Consider the following 18,832-nt stretch of genomic DNA (forward strand, 5'->3'; position numbering starts at 1 on the left):
CAAATTTCCAGTTGTCAACTACCGATGAGTAGTTGCCTACCAGTTGCAGAGTGGCCTGCAAGCCGCTTGGTGGCTTGCAGGCCACCAAGCACTTCCAAGGTCACCAGGTTCAATATGGTTTAGAGTATTTGTCTTTTTTTGAAGGCATTTAATGCTTTTGTTAATCGTTTTTTATGAGTCGCACTTACTTAACAGGCTCAGAGAACTTGACTCACATTGTCTGTCCTTTGTTCTAAATAATTCAGAAGACAAAGGGAGTAGAGTGCCATTTAAATTTAATCATGTTTATTTTTGACTCGAGTCCAGCTGTTCTACTGCGATCCAGCCTTCTGCTGCACATCCTTCAGCTTTCCAGCTGCTTTTTTTTCTTATTGATTGCCATCTTTGCATCAGATCACTTATATATGAGCCGTAGCTGTCTTGTTGCCAGATTGTGTTTTTACTGCACCGCTGCCATATCTGTTCTGTGATCCATGAAAATGGAACACATACAAACTGTACATACCACCACTTGTGTGCTGAAGTTTTGTTTTTGTTGTTGTTGTTTTGGCAAGGTTTGTTCATTTTTTATGAACCCCTCCTGGGAAAGAGTTGGGTTTTGTGCAGATAAAATAGGACACATGCCCTGCTAGGATCAGCTATATATAACCTAACCTTGTATTGCTCAAGCAGCACACCTTCATGAGTGCACAGAAACTAGACTGTGACTTATCTTTGTAACCAGTACAGTCTTTGGTTTCTCTGTTTACATTCTCAACAGATTGCATTACTTTTCCGGGAATCTGCTAATCATCAACTACAATACTATAGAAATATGTTAACAATGAGCTATCAGAAAATATTATTGTATAATATAAAAAAATGTAAGCTATCTTATTTAATAATAGTGACAATGTTACTATTAAACTGCACTGGTTTATTTAAGATGAAGCTACTACAGGCCTACATGAGGTGCGACTTATGTGTCTATTAATTCTGATGTGCAATAGAAAATGTAATCATTACATTTTTATAACCCAAGGGCATCTTCTTTTGTTAAATGCTTGTAAATGACGCTCAATTTTACTTCCATCTAGGAATCTTTTTTTTTTTTCCGGTTCAACAAGGAAATAAATTAGTGTGCTAATAACACTTTATAGCCTGAGGACATTTTAAATGGAATCACATCATTTTGAGTCAAATCATGCATCATTTGGAAGAACAGAGCCTCAAAATATATAATGAATAAACCATTTGAGAATCACAACAATTATAAATGTATACTACAGTGCATAGCACTTGGTAAAACAGTAGTTTCTTGCCTTTTTCAGGCATCTATCTGAGCATATGTTTGTTCATTAAGTATGTACTGTAATGCACATTGTTTTTAACGGTAATAGTCCAGCATACAATATATTCCTAAGCTTTTAATAACTGTAGTGAAATGCATTGCTATGAATTGTAAAATTATGCTCTAATATTAAGTAGTCTAAAAATGGCCAACATATTTTATACCAACACAAAAGTCATATTATGTCCTTCATGCCTGTCCATATTATTTTTGTGACAAAAGAAATTGGTGCTAAGATTTTCAGGGGTCCCTGTGAAAATGTTCACCTTTCTAATGGGTCTTTAGCCCCAAAATCTCAAGAGCACAATCCGCTGTATATAGGTGACCTGAATTAGAAAGGACATAAAACAGATTTAATCACCTCCTATTACCATTATAGTATGTTCAGTGCTGATTTCATGTACCATTGCATGTTTATTTTTAGAGCATTATTTCTTATTTGTCACATATTAAACAAGGATGATCTCTTTGAGTTTTGGGAAATTGAGTTCTTCCCAAAACGGGAGTGTGAGGCTGTAACATGTCGCAGAAGCCGTAAGAACTGCAAGAAAGCAAAAAGAGAAGAAACTGGATACGCTGAACTGAAAACCTGCAACCTTCTGAAACCTGAAACTCTGTTCTTTAGGCAAAGCAAGATCACGCTGTTCTATATTTTTGACGTTTACTTGGTTTAACCCAAATCCTTAAATCCTGAAGCAAATCTGCGGTCTAGACAACAGCAGGGCTAAAGCTGATTCAGATTCTCAACTTTCTCAACTCCTTCCATTTTGGGACTCCAGGTCAACAACAGTAACAAGAAGGAGTGGAACGGCATGATGGGCGAGCTCCTGGGAGGCCTGGCTGACATGATTGTAGCCCCGCTGACTATAAACAATGAGCGAGCCCAGTACATCGAGTTCTCCAAACCCTTTAAATATCAAGGCCTCACTATCCTCGTTAAAAAGGTAAGCAGGATATTTGGTACTTAGACCTATGACTAGGGGAGATGCATCTATTGCTTACTTGTGCATCTGTTCATTTATGTAAAGATATAATGAAGCAGAGACAGAGATTGTATGGCTTCAAGAGAGATACATTTTAATACAATTTGCTCAGCTGTGGCAGAAAAAGGTAGTAGAGGTGGTTTCAAGATACCATCTATATTATTTGTATACCAGGTTAATGACAACACGACAAAGAACTATGTAGCTGCAATTTAAAGTGGTGGATGGGGATCAAATCACCCCTGACAGTTTGGAAAAATATTGATTAGATCCATTAACTTTAATTTCCATAGGTTATGAAAATAGAGGGAATATGAGGTGATGCAGTATCAGTTAGCCGTTGCCTCTACCATCTTTCTTTGAAAGAAATGAATGCCATCTGGGAAGGATTAGCCATGGATTACACATCTCAAACAAGTGTTAAGATAATGTGTTCTCATTTTCTGTCCTTGCAGATTTTCGCAGACACAGAAATGAGCCTGAAACAGTAAAAAAAGACACAACTGTGTTCAGATATAAATAACACTGGTTAAAATGTTAAAGGCATGGAAACAGTCAAACTTATTTTATCTCATTTGCCAGGTTTAAACCTATTTGATGTATGTGAGTGCATAATATCCTGCACTGTTGTGCAAAAGACACCCTTTATTTTTGATCTTGCATTTTGCATTCCGCATTTTAGTCAGAGGTGTTGGGGATTTTGCCAAAGATGGAATCGAATTATGAATGCAGAAAAATACCATCAGGTTTTGACTCATCATGCATTAGCATGTCAAAAGTGTGGCTTCATTTTCCCAAACACACTGCCAATGAATCAAAAGCATATCCACTTAAGCAGTGTAGGATTTGACAGAGAATAGAACAAAAGGCAGCCAACATCCAAAGAAAAGCTTTGAATGTCCTTCAAGAACCCTGAAGAACTATTCCTGAAGACTACTTAAAGAAAGTACAAGAAAGTTATCAAAGCAGTCATGCAAATATTGACTTGAAGTTTATAATATTTGTACAGTTTCTGATTTTGCTTCTGTTTTTATCTGTGCATGTTTCACTGCATACATTTCCCATTTTCCTAGCTGAATTAAAGAAATGAGGGATGGCTCAGGACTTTTGCGCATTACTCATAAAAAGACCTCAATTTTTTTTTACCCATAGTACATTTTGAAAAAAATTACATTTAACAGACCACACATTTACAGAACATATGAGCGTATAAGTTGTTTCTTGTTAGAATCCTACTTCAGTGCAATATGGAAGGTCATGGGTCTTTGTCAGTAAAACGACTGTAAAACCTGACAATGAGCCAGACCAATGGTTCTATAAAATTCAAAAAGAATTCATTATCAATCGATAATCAACTGCCTGTATTTGTTTTCAGGAAATTCCTCGCAGTACACTGGACTCGTTTATGCAGCCGTTCCAAAGCACGCTGTGGCTGCTGGTGGGTCTTTCGGTGCATGTGGTGGCGGTGATGCTTTACCTACTAGACCGGTTCAGGTACAAGGGGGGCCTGTATGTGTATACATGTATCCATATGTGTATGAACGACTGTGTGTGTGAAGTACATGCGTGTGTGTGTGTGTGTGTGTGTGCGTGTGTGTGTGTGTGTGTGTGTGTGTACATGGACTCCTGAGCACTGCAGATCTTCCCTCCATGTGGACAGCAAGGCAGACTGAGGTGAAGATTGGTTCCAGTCATCCCACAGCTCTGTGCCTGTGCCACCGTCTTCACCCTGTTTTCTTTCTGAGGACTTTGTCTTGCTTTGCCCACTCATGTTCAGTTTTCCTCCCTTTTTTGGGGAATCACTGGGTTTTTCACATTCAGCAAGTTGTCGGACATTTCTCATTTTATATCTTCTGCAACCCTCCCAATTTCTTCCCATAGCCCGTTTGGGAGATTTAAAGTAAATAGTGAAGAAGAAGAAGAAGATGCCCTCACCTTATCATCTGCCATGTGGTTCTCCTGGGGAGTATTGTTGAACTCTGGTATAGGAGAAGGTGAGTCATACCCAGTTGTTGAATTTTATCTTTCCCACAGAGCTCCTGGATGATGTCTTCTAGTCTTTGAACAGTTTTGCATTTGTAAAAGGATTGATATCAAGTGTCTGTGTGGCTCCAGGTATCCAGCTGCCACTGTCACATTTTTCTTTGAAAACAACAAAAAAGTTTTGTTATCTTATTTGATTTTCTGTCAAGTGTTTCCTTTTCATGATATTTTATGAGTTTTATATATAAAAAAGCTACTTTTGCAATGCTCCCTTTAAGAGAGCCCTCTCTTTAAGAATTTGTACTCATAAATATGCAAACAAACTGATCTATCCTCATAAACTTAAAATGAAACCATTTAAAATCTATAGGACTGGGTGCCAGTTTGTGGAAACCATGTTGCCGCACCATCTTGAATACAGTGGATATAAATACTGTCCTGTTGTTCTAATTGCTTATTGTCAGCAGGTTAGACACACAACCCTGTTGTCTCCCAACTATTGTTTAGCTAGCTAAACAATAGTTGTTGCTTATTGGCTAATATTATGCCATCTTATGTTTGGCTCAAGTGTTTGAAAAATCACACTTCCCCTCTAAGAAACAGTTTGATTAAATTCTCACATGTTATTTAAGTTTATCCGCTAAGTGTTTGAGTCCAGCAATGTTAGAGCCCCTCCAAAGAAAGTTTTAGTTACACTAGCTAACAAAAGCTAACAGAGGCTAATAGTGGCTAACAGCAACAACATCAGAAGCTCTTACTGACTGAAAAGTTCAGGATATCTTCAACCACTCGACACAGTATCGCTGTCATGAGTCAGAAATTATGTTCACAGACTCATCGACTTATATGAGAATCCTTTCACAAAGTTTTACATCCACGTCAACATGGGCGCTTCTTACAGCATTTGACAGCACTCACTCCAGAAGAATGACAGCCAGAGTTTTTGAGATGATTGTGAGCTAAAATTGTAAAACTACTGCAAAATATTTAATTGACACATATCCTTTTTTTAATTCCTGATTTATTGGTGAGTGTGGATATTATTAAAATCTGTTTATATCGTGTACAAAAATGTAGCAGAAAACAGTAGCAAAGACACACCCGCCTGGTGAGATCATTATGGGAAAATGCGGAGTGCTCTGGCTGATATTAGGAATATCCACTTCATTGCCGTCACACAGATCCAAAATCAGACAAAATCTATCTGGAACTAATAGTGTAAAAAAGTTATTTAATTTTTTTTTCATATTCTATATGAGCATCCAGTATATATGACAGAACAAAATAAGCTGAAATTGACAATTACTGAGATGAAAACTCAAAACTTGTACTCACCACACAGGTGCACCACGTAGCTTCTCAGCGAGAATCCTGGGCATGGTGTGGGCTGGTTTTGCCATGATCATTGTGGCTTCCTATACTGCCAATCTGGCTGCCTTCCTGGTGTTGGACCGGCCTGAGGAGCGCATCACCGGTATCAATGACCCACGGGTATGTGAAACAAGGAGCTTATTACTACACATTACCTTTTTTCAATCATATTAACAAATATATACACTAATTGATTTTATTCTTACTTATTGTTCATCACATTGTGCTTTTCCTCGTCTCTTTATGCAGCTGAGAAACCCATCAGACAAGTTCATCTACGCCACAGTGAAACAAAGCTCAGTGGATATCTACTTCCGGCGGCAGGTGGAGCTTAGCACCATGTACCGCCACATGGAGAAGCACAACTATGAGAGTGCCGCCGAGGCTATCCAGGCCGTGCGTGACAAGTGAGTCTCGGCCAGGCCGGGCCGACCAGAGTACGCGTCGGCCGGCTGTTCGACCTATCAAGCACGTAGACCAGGGCTATTCCAGTTAACTCTAGGGGAGGGACATGGACCTCCGGATCAGGTGGAAGTGGTAGGCTTTACTGCGACATTCCCCCTGATTCAGGCCCATCGCCCAGCCAAGGCAGGTTTCCAGGGACAGCAGCAGGAGTGGACGTGTCAACAGCACTGACAACAGTGTGAGGTTGAGCTAACATTGAGTCGAAGAGCCCCCTTTTTCAGGTTGTACCCAGACGAACATCTTTGAGATTGGGGGAATCCAATGGGGGACGCGCCCTCACCCATCTGGCATTGGATTTCATTTGGGACATAAGCAGCGGTAGAGATTGCTGGTAAACGCTGACTGACACACACGATGTGGTGTGAAAGAGAGAGAAGGGTGGGAGCCGTAAATGTGTATGTAAATCATTGTACTGTTGCACCGTAACCCCCTCCTTCCCCTCCTTCCCCTTCCTCCCCACTTCCTCCTCCTCCTCCTCCCTCCCCCTGCCCCCACAGCAAGCTGCATGCTTTCATCTGGGACTCTGCGGTGCTGGAGTTTGAAGCCTCGCAGAAGTGCGACCTGGTGACCACGGGAGAGCTGTTTTTCCGTTCGGGCTTTGGCATAGGCATGCGCAAGGACAGCCCCTGGAAACAGAATGTGTCCCTGGCCATTCTCAGGTCTGTCCCAGCCGAAGCTGCATTACTCGTATGACCTTTTTTTTTTTGTTTGTTTTTTCTTATCAATATGATTTCATGGTCACATATTGACCATTTATAGCCATCCAATACATTGCCTTATGTCACATCTTTGTATCTCCCCTTTCCTGCCCTGTTTGTCTGGTTGTCTCTTGTCAAGTGTATCACTGTTTGTCAGTACACGTGTCTGTACAGCTGTCTGTGCTTCATCTGTGTTGCTAGCTGGGAGTAAGCGGCTCAAACATTCGGTCATTTGCGGCATTCATTAACTCTGTTACCTCTCTCCCCACTACCCCCAACCCCCTGCAGTTCTCATGAGAACGGCTTCATGGAAGACCTAGATAAAACCTGGGTGAGATACCAGGAGTGTGACTCAAGGAGCAATGCCCCAGCCACACTCACCTTTGAAAACATGGCAGGTATGGTCCTTATGGCGTAGAGAAAGCGTTAAAAGTGATTGGACAAAAACTGCAGTGGTAAGGTACTGTAGCCCTTTTTTGTCCAATACCTTTACAAAATCGTTGTTTTAGTGTCAGCGTGGTGCTCTGTGGGTAGTGTGCCGTACAGTATCTTGTCCTGTGATTTCGTGCGGTTGTGGTTCTCTATTAATATTGTGTAGTTTGCAGCAGTCGTCGTCAGTAGGAGCTGGTTGAGAAAGGAGGGCGACCACTGAGCATGACAGTCAGACCATGTGTTCATGCTTAGTGGGAGCGGGGGAGATGTAGACAGGAAACTCACGTATCCCTGTGTCTGCTCTGTTTCTGTTCATGTGTCCCTCTTTCACAGGGGTATTCATGCTGGTGGCTGGAGGCATAGCAGCAGGGATCTTCCTCATCTTCATTGAAATTGCCTATAAGCGCCATAAAGACGCCCGCAGGAAGCAGATGCAGCTGGCCTTTGCGGCCGTCAATGTCTGGAGGAAGAACTTGCAGGTAGGATTGATACCCTGCCTCCACTGAAGGTGGAAGGGTCAAAACTGGGGTGGAAGAGAGCCAGAAAAACCTCCCTCGAATGAGGGTTGATTTCTGTTTCTCAACCCATCTGAGAACTTTGGGGGTTTTTTTAGGTAGTGATCAAACCGGCAGATCACCATACAAGAAACAGTGATCTCTGATGCCTACATATAATGTAAGGCATGCTGAGTGGCCACCTTGTGGGTTTAAACAGTTCCCTGAGGCCAAATGCACCCGTGTCTCTTGTGTGTGTGCCTGCAGGATAGTAAGGAGACTTCTGGAAGTCAAGCGGTGGCTGGAACTCCCTCTTTAGTATGTAGTAGAGCCATTTCCACCGTCATGTCACCTCTCGCTCTTGGCGTAACAATAAGATAATTAGAGATTCTCTCACACAATAAATCTCCAAATTAAAAATCTCCACTACCCACGTCCATGGCATGAACCAGTAGTTCTAAGCTGCTGCTGTGGCGCTATATTCTTCATAAGGTCATATGATTTGTACATGGAAAGCCAGCAGAAAAAACAAATTCCCTGCCAGAAACATTGAAAAAACATTATTGACAATGAATACTCTAAGGTTGATGCACTTTGCTCGTGACCCCATTGATTTCCCTCTCTCTGGCAGCAAAACTAACAGCAGCCAAAAACTGATAAGACAAATAGAGCATAAAGAGTAAAATCAATGCCCTGGCACAATCATACGGCAGTGACCGTTCCACAATTGTCAGCATAAGTGAAATGTGCAATGCTGCAGCGCAGTGTGTCTCCTTATCCACCGCAGTGTTCATGATGCAGACACCGAGCAAGAACTTAAAATCTCGCATGGCAAAGGCTTCGTGCAACATTGCCTGAACAGGCATCAATCTAAAGGCTCAGTTCACTCAAATATAATTTTATAAGTCCTTATTTTTATACTTGCTCTAGTGGTATCTGACTATGCAGCTAACTTAGATTCATTTTCAGGGGTTTTCAGAAACATTCACGTAATTTAAAAAAAACAATAAATGGAACTTATTTGCAGTTTAAAGTCATTTTCATGGCCAGATACCACTATGAACATTTTTGTTTTTTGTTTTTTTTGAATGAACTGACCATCTGAGCTATAATCAAGCGATAAGTTCCTTTGCTCAGCCAGTGAAGAACATGATTTCCCCTGCACTCCGATGCAATCAGTGCAGCTTTGAAGGTACAGGGTTTCCACATTTGATGGCCAATCACAGCCTGAGTCTGTGATGTGGCTGTGGCAGTCTGTCTGCTGTGTCTCTCTTGAACCAAGTGAAATGAGACAGCAGGGCTGGAGGAAGGTACAGTATAATTATCACAAGTGCCTGTCAGCAAATCAATGTCCTTCTAAAAGTGTCTACCATCAAACTGATAGCTGTATGTAACTGTCGTATGTGTCCTCATATAGATGTACATATAGATGTAGGCGCATACAGCAGATGAATGCATGCAGGGGGGCGTCACTGAGAAAGGAGAGGGACACACTAAACTGCCCGCAGACTAACGTAATTTATATCCATGTCAGTGATGATCATGCCAATTTCTCTGCATCACTAAACAAAGATGGCTCATGCTTGCTCATCTTGCTCATTCACCATCACTCTGGGCCCAAAAGCTAAAATTGCTAGACACACATTGCTCTAACTATAGCTATTACAATGGCGCCTTACGCAAGAAGCGCTCAGAGGACGGCTCAGCTCAGAAGTAAGGCTAATCAAATCTGCTTTGCATGAAAATTATTCAGGATCTTATTCACACTGTTTATGTACGCTGATTTGATTACTCACAGTGATCTAAATTTCTGAAATTAAAAATGACAGCTTGGTTTTCTAGGGTACAAACTCAATCTAAGATCACAGTTTATGTGGCCTCTTCCTTCTCTAGTACAGCAATCACTAAAACCTCAATACCCATTACTGGCATCGTTTCAACTGCTTCCATGTGTGTTTTTTGTTATTATGTGCTTTTAAATGCCTCAGGTTGTATTATGCAAAGCAATGTGCAGGACTGTGCACCCACATACCTTCAAACAGAGGTTTAACTTCAGAGAAAGTGCACTTCTGAGTAAATCTGTTCACAAAGTAAAATCCTCACTAGTTGCCACCTTTGCATTATGTCTATTCTTAAAAGCTAAAAGCTCTCAAACAAGAAGTTCATTAGGTGTCACGCCAACATGGCATTGGTTTGGCGGACTTTTACTAAGAAATAAAAGTGCACGTGTGTAGGTTGCCTAGGATTGTAAAACTTTAAAAGCTGTAGCAACAGACATGATGAGTGAGTAAAGGGTCTTTGGAGTAGAATTTATTTGTAGTTTTTCGAGTTCTATAATGAGAAATGCTAGTTTACTGGGCATTTCCTACATTTACCTAATTTAGCTAATGCACATGCATTTTTGTGTGTGAGAGCTTGTTATTTGGTTGCCGATGGTGCCTAAATGATATTAAGGCTTAACTGTCCCTTTTAAATAAAGGCATGATATATAGTAATGGGCCGAAGTGTCCGCTTATTCCATTATCTAATTTATAGAAAGCAAATCTTAGTATAAACAGAACCAGTATGACTTTAAAGTAAAAGTAGTTGTGCCTTTCAAAGTATGTTGGTTGGAGGGGAAAAGAATTAAGCCAAACCGATAAAGAAATAACCTAAATAGCAAACACAATTAATAAGTATAAGTGTTACACAGTCATCTATCTGTCACTTTACCATAGCTGACTGTGAATAAATCGCCTAAGGGTGCGACCACTCGAGTGTAACGATTGCTATAATTTATGTAGGGTGTGTAAGTAATAACTCATCTTCATCTTTAATAAAAGCTGTCAGTTACATTAGGACTGGGGCAGGGTTAGGGTTAGTGAAAGGCTGCTGCTGATCCACTCTCTCTGTTCTCTTTTTCAGAGGTGGACAATGTAGCTACAATGTGAACATTTATATTATAAAAAAGTTACATTGTGTTCCATTACTAAGAGACTACACATGTGGCTTCTACATCTGTCTTTTCAAACAGATGTTACTTAGAAGTGCACTGTCTGAACCAGATTGAACCTGAAGATAGTTTGGGATGAAAACAAAGCGTCAGAAGGTCTGCTGCGTGACGATAACAGTGATGTTGTATAATGATGCTGGACTATGACAGCTCACATCTGTTTCCAACGGGAAACACGCAGCCGATGTACACGGTGCAAGTCCCATGCCGCTCTTCATCTGATGGTCCAGCATGCCCTGCATGGCCGGGACTGTGCACACGCAGCGCCTCATCAGGGCTCTGGATGGCTGGGCTTCACTCCTGCAGTCTAACATGTGTAAGAAAAGGGGAAAGTAAAGATTAAACGAACACCTGACGTCACTTGGGCATTGATTTTCCTGAACCAAGACCAATACGCACGCTGACTTTAACCATTTACTAACACGAGATGTCATCTTCCAACAGGAAAAAGATATTTTTTGCACTAAAATCGAACGGTGCCGTGCACCAATCACTCCTCTGCCAGCTTTCATCTATCCTGCACATGAGATAATACCTGCTCGCCACCTGATATTATGTCATCAGGGGGTTGAGAGAGTGCTGGTTGGCGGGGTGATGGTGGAACAAATGTGCCCTGAAAGAGCCTAGTCATGTGACCTGATGAAAAAGGATGAACTGCGGGGCCAGTGCTGGCCAGGATTGATTTGTCGTGCTATTTGTTTTGTGTTACTTAATCTATGTTCCCCCTTTTATTCCTTCCCTCCATCCATAAAACAATTTGGCATGTTGAAATTCACACCACACTGCCCCGCCCACCCCAAGGGCTTCCCTTGCTGCTACTAATCTGTCATCCTCCACTTATACTTTACTAACATCCATCTTAGAGTGCTTTTTTTTTATTAGAAGTAGCATCTTTTAGCTTTCATTTGCTCAGTTAATTATGAATTTATCATTTAAACACTGACTTTTGTTTTTGCACTTTAATTTCAGTAGAAAACAGGCTTTTTTGTTGCTCTAGTAGACAACCATTCCTTCTTATTTTTATCTTTATGCTCTCCATCTCATCCCATTCCCTGGTGTGTGGGGTGAATTTCCATTATACCCCTTAAAGGTATAATGACGTTAAATGGGCTTTAATTACTGACTTATGTCGCTGTTGTTTTCCTTCTATGCATCCAATACTGTAGCTTTTTTATTATTTTTATTTTTTTAACTTTTTATACCTGCCTGGCTTTGGATGTGAATGTTTGCTTTGCTAGTTTTGGGATTTTTTATCTGCCATTTTTGGTTCCCTTGGCTTTTGCTTAAGGATATTCTTTAAAGTAATAACAATCCAAGAGGATGGACATTTATTTTATTTTTCTTTTCTCCCCCTATGCAGCCCTCTTCCTCTGTAGAGACTCAGGATGTAAGAATACCTTAATATGAGTTCTTAATATGAGTTCTTTTTTTATTGTTGCACACAGACATCCAGTAATTGTGCTGAGAATAGCTGCGGGGCACTCTGATGGTATGAGGGAGGGAGGGCACCAAATTGGCTCACCATGTTGTAAGAATATGGTTAAAAGTGCTTCTTTTTCTTTATGTTTTTATTTTATTTTGACAGGTACGCATTTGAAGATGTTACCTGTGTGTTACTGAGTAAGAGTAGATTGAAGATTAAGCATGTGCTGAGATAAAGAAGTGGCAGCTTTAAAGTGTGTGTGCACTCACACAATAGCGAGTGTACGGGTAGACTATTTTAGATGGTTTAAAACCTAGGTATCACACCCACTGACATCTTTACTAGTCATCACTCATTCCAGTGCATTTCTAGGGCCAACTGAGTGTGTTTCTAGAGGACTACTGTGCCATCTTGTGCAGTCCAAGTGTGATTATGTTGCATAAAATGTAGACAAATGCCCTCATATCAGACTGAACAGACTTTGTTCACTCTCACATCTAACAAGCTTTATCCCCTTCTTTCTCCCTCTTTTACATTTCCAAATGGTGTAGTGTTTTTCACAAGGACCCTCCCAGTAATTAGTCTATTAAAAACATAAGGTAATCTATTGGGGTGGCAGTGGTTTTGGTGGTGGTGGGTAGAGAGAAAACGGGTGAGACTGAAACCACGGTTATCACCCCAGCCATAGGACATGAATAATGTTTCTACATATATTTATTTTAGGATAGGAAAAGTGGTAGAGCAGAGCCCGACCCCAAAAAGAAAGCCTCTTTTAGGTCCATCAGTACCACCCTGGCCTCCAGCATCAAGAGACGTAGGTCCTCCAAAGACACGGTAAGGAGACGGAAGAAGCGACACCTTCCCTTGTTTATTCTTTCCTCTCTTTCCTCTTCTCCTCCTCTGTCTCTGCTTCCATCTCTTTGTCTTTCGCTGTCCTCTCTGCCCCCATCCCCATATCTGACCTCAAAAGAGTCCCATGTTCCACTCACTCATTTCCACACGGCTCCGCTGGCCTCTGCCACGTGTCTGTCCCTTCACCATCGATCAACCATTACCATTTAGCTCTTATGGTTCCTCTACAGCATAGAGGGCATCAGTGCAGGATCTCAGGTCAGGCCAGGCCAGGAGCTGGGCTCTGAATTTGGAAAGGGAGCGTCCCAAGTGTCCAGGATTTGGGGGAAAAGGGGGGAAGGATTTAATGGGATTAGTGTCTTCTGGAGGAAGGGGCGCGACAAAAGCAAGCAGTCTGCCAGTGGTGTTTTGTCTTGGGCTGCTCTTCCTCCCTGCCTCTGGTTTGGACGTGGATTCTGTCCGTATTTGGTGGTGGTGATAGTGGTGGTGGCACTGTGGTACGTGTGTGCGTGAGTGTACCGTATGCGAGCGTGTCTGTTTATACATTTCTGTTCATGTCCTGTCGTTTTGACTGCCTGATCCTTCGTATATCCATTGTTTCTTTGCACCAATCCTGCACTTCCTCTGTTTGGGTTTCAGCCGCTGTTGGTTTGCTTATGGTTTGAAAAGCATGCGCTGGTGTTCTGTCATTTTTTTATTCCCAAAACTCTTTTTTTAAATTTAAGGTGACGTCCAGCCCTCCCGAGAAGAAAACTAATGTGTTGTCATATTTTTCGGTGTGTCTATTTCAGGATTCCACTCATGGATTTCTATTAATCAATTTACTTATCATATTATCATATTATCATATTTTGTTTGTCATAATTCTTGTTTTATTTCCAGTGTCCTTGTGGTCCGAACTGTGCATGCCTTTTGCAGGGTATATTTTCAGGTCGTGAAGACAGTCGACTTTAAGTTTTACATATTGTTTTTATTGTGCTAAAAACTCTGTGAAGCCTTAGACTCTCACTGTGTTACGATGCAAGAATAAATGCAAGCTACTGCCCCCCCCCCCCCCCCTTCTTTTTATATTACTCCTTTGCTGCAGCACAATGAGAGTGTCAGGTTTTCTGCATTCCTTCACAGTTCGGTTGAAAGGCCCTGCTCATTGCGGTTTGGAGATTGCACTACACAAGCTTGGATCGCGCTGACAAACCGGTGACCCACGGTCATTTGTGCCCAGCTGATCTGCCAGGCATAGCTGGTTGCTAACCAAATCTGGGCTTTATAAAAGAATGGCAATAATTTGTGGAGATAGCCTTCATAGCCTTTTGCACTAACACTATGCTTTGAATGTGTTTCTCTGGAGAAATGTAGCCTATGGCAGCAAAGATAACAGCTTGCAACATTTAAAAAAAAGTTATGATTTGATTTTCTGTTTCTCCTTTCTTTCTCTTCTGTTAAATATCTGTTGTTGTTGTTTTTGTTTTGTTTTGTTTTGTTTAACGGATGTTTCAGCAATGAAGCCAAGCACCTTTACTCTTCCCCGGCGTTTTTCCAATAGAATTTCTTTCATTTTATGAGAAGAAGAGCGGGATCGCCACTGCCACTTTGTCTGTATGAGGTTTCGGATGCTGGTTTGGGAGCCCTATTGGGGGGGAAAAATGTCTCAAAGTGTAAAATGAAACAGGATTTAGTGTAACTACAAAAGATGTTCCAACTGAAAGACCTGCCATCTTCAGTCTTTGACCATTATTTTTGATTTTATATAAATGTTCTTCTTTTCTATTAATGGATATCAATGGACTTGAGTGTCAGTGTCCCTCACCCACATGCCACACTGCTCCTCTCTCCCTCTACAAGCATGCTAATTACTTTAACTGTCATAGATGTAGTAACCGTAGAAGTAGTAATACTCTTTGTAGCTGTTCCATATATGACAAAAAAACCCAACAAAAAACATCATCATAGTTGTGCTGAATAAGTAGCTTTTAACTGTGGTTGTGATGTCAGTGAAGTGTCTCTCTTTTGCTGGTCCACTTGACCCCAGTAGGGTGCGCTGTTAGCAGGCCCTCAAGGTACAAGACATGTGGAGACCCAAATGGGGGCTGTAAGCTATGTGATGATGCAACTTGCGGGTCAAGGAGATGAGGGACATCCACTCTGACTCCTATTTATTACCTTAAAATAAAAAGCAACAATTTTCCCATTCAGTCTGGATGCCCCCACATCTGTCAGCATGTTAGTTGCATCATACCAACTTCTGAAACTCACATGCTTGAATGTATCGGCTCTATCGGCTTAAAACGAGAGGTGCTTAAATTAAAAAAAGTGACAAATGAGACGGGTACACCTTCCCTGTTTTGGTTCTGAACGTCATTAATGTGCAGTAGTAATGTGCTTAATGTAAAAAGAAAAGATGCTTTCCTGCATGCTTTGCAACACAGCACTGTGAGTCAGAATTTTGATTGGCATGTTGGAAATAAGCTGAATTATAAAGGACATAATGCAGTTACTCCACCCAATCTCACTGTGTTTCAAAACATGAAGCAATTCTACAAAAACAACATGTTCTGCAAACTCGATTTATGATGTATAAAGCGGATTCTGTAATGTAGGATTTCTGTGTTTCTATGTAAAAGATAACATTTTAAAAAATGGCTTACTGCTGCCAAAAGCACTAAAAAAAACCACTCAAACGAAGCACATGCATGGATATGGGATCTTGCCTCCCCTCTCAGCATTGTAGAACCCTATAATTTAACATATGCTGCTCTTAAAGAAACACAGTGATGCAGGGATTGGACGTAAGAGTCCGACACAGCAGCACTTGTGCAATCAGCCCAAAATTCATGTTCTCCTCTTGAGCTAAATATAGAGAAGCTGCCTGTCTGCATGCACACAGATGACTGTGGGGGTGATAAATGAGCTGCCCATTTTATCCATGGCAGGAAGTTATCACCCAGTCATGTTGCTGAGGCAAAAAATAAAATAAAAAAATAAATGACTGCTGTTGTCAAGACTCTCGGGATCTTACGTCAGCTCCAAAACTAGCCCACCTCAGGCACAAACTGTTCTACAAAAATTCAGACTTTAAAGAAAATGACACAAAATTAAAGTCTGCCTGAGAGGGGTTAGAGCAACATCCTGCTTCTGCAGAACACAGTTGTTCCCTAAATTAAAATTAATATTTAGACAATGCTAGGACAACAACAACATCGGCAACAAAAGGGACACTAAATTTTGTCAAGAAATGACACCCTGTTATGTGTCTCTCTTCCTCCGCCTTGTTTTTCTTCACCTCTGCAGCAGTACCCACCCACTGACGTCACGGGCCAACTCAACTTGTCTGACCCGTCTGTCAGCACAGTGGTGTAAACGGAGAGGGCGACAATGAGGTTCACTCCCCAAGGAGAGGAGGAGAGGAAGCCAAAACCGAAGCTTTTATTTCACCGCCTGCCAGCGGAGCTTTTGAGGAAACTGCTTGCTGAGGAACTGGCTGAAAACACTCAACTTGCACCTTTCTTTTTCTTTTATCTTTTTTTTTTTAAAGACGAAATGACTTTAATGTTTGTAGGGTCCCTGAGCATGCACAGAAGAACCCATCCGACATATACAATCTTTTCCTTCTGTATATTATTACCTAACTTATTTAACGTTGTTTTGTCCCTTTAATTGCACACATTTACTTAATGTTTGATGTTTTCCAATTTCCCAAGCAGCTCTATAGCTTTTAGCAAGCCAGGTTAGTTTGGCTAAGTTTATGGATGAACCAGTTTGGCTGCGAGTATTGTACTGGACATTTCACTTCCACTTAGGGCCTAGAAGTCACAATATTTAATATTTCTTAACAACATATACTGCAATACAAGATGGTCTGTAAGCTCCAATGGAGGTCAAGTATTTTTTAATAGGATATACCTGTGTTTTTATCCACACTAATAATGGCACTACAGAAGGCAGTTGGCTAACCATGTCAACCAGAGAAGATGATGAAGGCATGGGTGTGCTTGGGCAAGGGTATACATCAGCTTCTGGAGATGAACAAATTGAACTTTTCCCCACTTTTATTTTGCACTAACCTCAAAATGTGCATGTGTTTCTATTTTTACCAACAATTCAAGTTTGAAGTATTTAGCTTTACTACTATTTATAGCACGACATATGCAGGTGATATAAGAAATCACATCCTACTTAATTAGTTAAATACTAGTGGTGTCTTTCACATTCAGCCATATTTGAGACAGTTGGCTGTGAGCCATGCTGCTGTTTTGGGACGCCCTCTCTCTTCCTCTCTCCTGCCGCAGCCGCTGCAGTCTTTCTCATTTCCAGTCTCCAAGGGGTTGCATCAAAGGGCCAGGTTTTTCACCCAACCAGCACTCGGTCTTTCATGCAAAACCTCCTCCCCTGTGCAGCGCCGGAGAACTTTTACACGAAGGAAGCCGAGTGAATTTGAAAGCTTCACTCAGCTTGCAAGCACATGTGCAGGTTTGGTTAGATGCAAAAACAGGCCGTTTCCCAATTTCTGGAGATGAGAAACCACTGCTCTGAAGAAAACTGTAACATTCTTTCTGGTGTATGGCACTGTATAGCACTTTATGATGAGGAGTCTCCCCAAACTGTATTTAAACAAAACACCGATTCCCAAAACAGAACGACAGTCATACTGTAAAGTATCTTACCGGTTTCCTTTATAATTTGCTTTATTGAGAAAAAACAGAGCAGGATCTACAAAGTCTTTATAGGATTTTAATTTGAGCAAAGAGGTTGCTTCTGATCTCATTCAGGCCTGTGCATGCTTATGTGTTATTATTAGTGCTTTAGTTTGGATGCGTGCTGTTGCCATGTACAGTTAGCTGAGCTGTGAGGAGCACTTAAAGTCGAATGAAATGTAAATAGAGTCTGGCTCTGTGTAGATGAGGTTCATGAGCTCATACAATGACTGCAGCTGGGAATGTCTTATACTATAGTTACACAAACACAAAACAGGTGTGATACACAGGCATGCATCAACACACACATATACACATGCATATACGCACACACACACACACACAAACATTAAGGGAAGATTCACTTGTTTTTCTTACCTTTTCCAGTGACGATCTTGCATTGAATCATGTTGTTTATACACCTGTAAATAAAATACACTTACATTGTCATGTCTAATGAATCCTTTGCTTTAATATGCCAAATATAGGGCTCCAACTAACAACTATTTCTCTCGTCAATGTCAAGTAATTCTTTCAGTTAATTGATGACATCTATACAATGTCATATAATCAAGGCAAGCAAAAAAAGTACAAATAGGGCTACAGCCACTCTATGCAGGTCTGTGAAAAACTTAGTGTATCATTACTGCATACATAGAAATTAAGAGTGAAAGTAGGAGACATATGCTGCTAATCAAATTCACTTGATTAACTGATTGTCAGAAAATTTTGGCAGTTCTATAAACGCAGATGGTTTGGCAGTTTGCTGGTCTTAAGCATCCAGGTGTGTAAACACAATACTACAGTCTTCTCAGGAGTGGGCCTCCCAACAAATTCACTTCAAGGTCTGACCGTGCGATGCTCAGAGAAACAGCAAAACATCCAAGAGCTACATCTCAGACTCTACAGGTCTCATTTAGTATGATAAATGTTAACATTCACAAGTGCAAAGGTAGAAAAAAGACTAAACAAATTTAAGAAAATGGTAGCATATCCCAGGTTCACACAGTTCCATCTGAACTATCCACAAGATTCCTGGAACTACTTCAGACAGATGAGACTACAGTAGAAATGTTTTGCCATAATGCACAGAACCACATTTGCAGTAAACAAAACAC

The 18,832-nt window shown here is 41.0% G+C and overlaps 1 protein-coding gene across 16 annotated transcripts in view; it reads left to right on the forward strand.

Moving 5' to 3' along the window:
- Positions 1–18,164, forward strand: part of grin1a (glutamate receptor, ionotropic, N-methyl D-aspartate 1a) — a 41,226-nt gene extending 23,062 nt beyond the window's left edge. For 4 of the 16 annotated variants that reach the window (XM_085166190.1, XM_085166194.1, XM_085166191.1 and 1 more), the window contains 10 exons: positions 2,110–2,274; positions 3,689–3,807; positions 4,195–4,307; positions 5,639–5,787; positions 5,917–6,074; positions 6,630–6,791; positions 7,119–7,228; positions 7,596–7,741; positions 12,109–12,135; positions 12,895–18,164. In XM_085166190.1, coding sequence (XP_085022316.1) covers positions 2,110–2,274; positions 3,689–3,807; positions 4,195–4,307; positions 5,639–5,787; positions 5,917–6,074; positions 6,630–6,791; positions 7,119–7,228; positions 7,596–7,741; positions 12,109–12,135; positions 12,895–13,233 — 1,488 coding nt within the window. In that variant the 3' untranslated portion in view covers positions 13,234–18,164. The other 12 variants (XM_085166192.1, XM_085166193.1, XM_085166204.1 and 9 more) reach the window with 6 other exon arrangements.
- The last annotated feature ends 668 nt before the right edge of the window (positions 18,165–18,832 follow it).

This window comes from Neolamprologus multifasciatus, chromosome 7 (genome assembly GCF_963576455.1).
Source record: "Neolamprologus multifasciatus chromosome 7, fNeoMul1.2, whole genome shotgun sequence".
NCBI lineage: Eukaryota > Metazoa > Chordata > Actinopteri > Cichliformes > Cichlidae > Neolamprologus > Neolamprologus multifasciatus.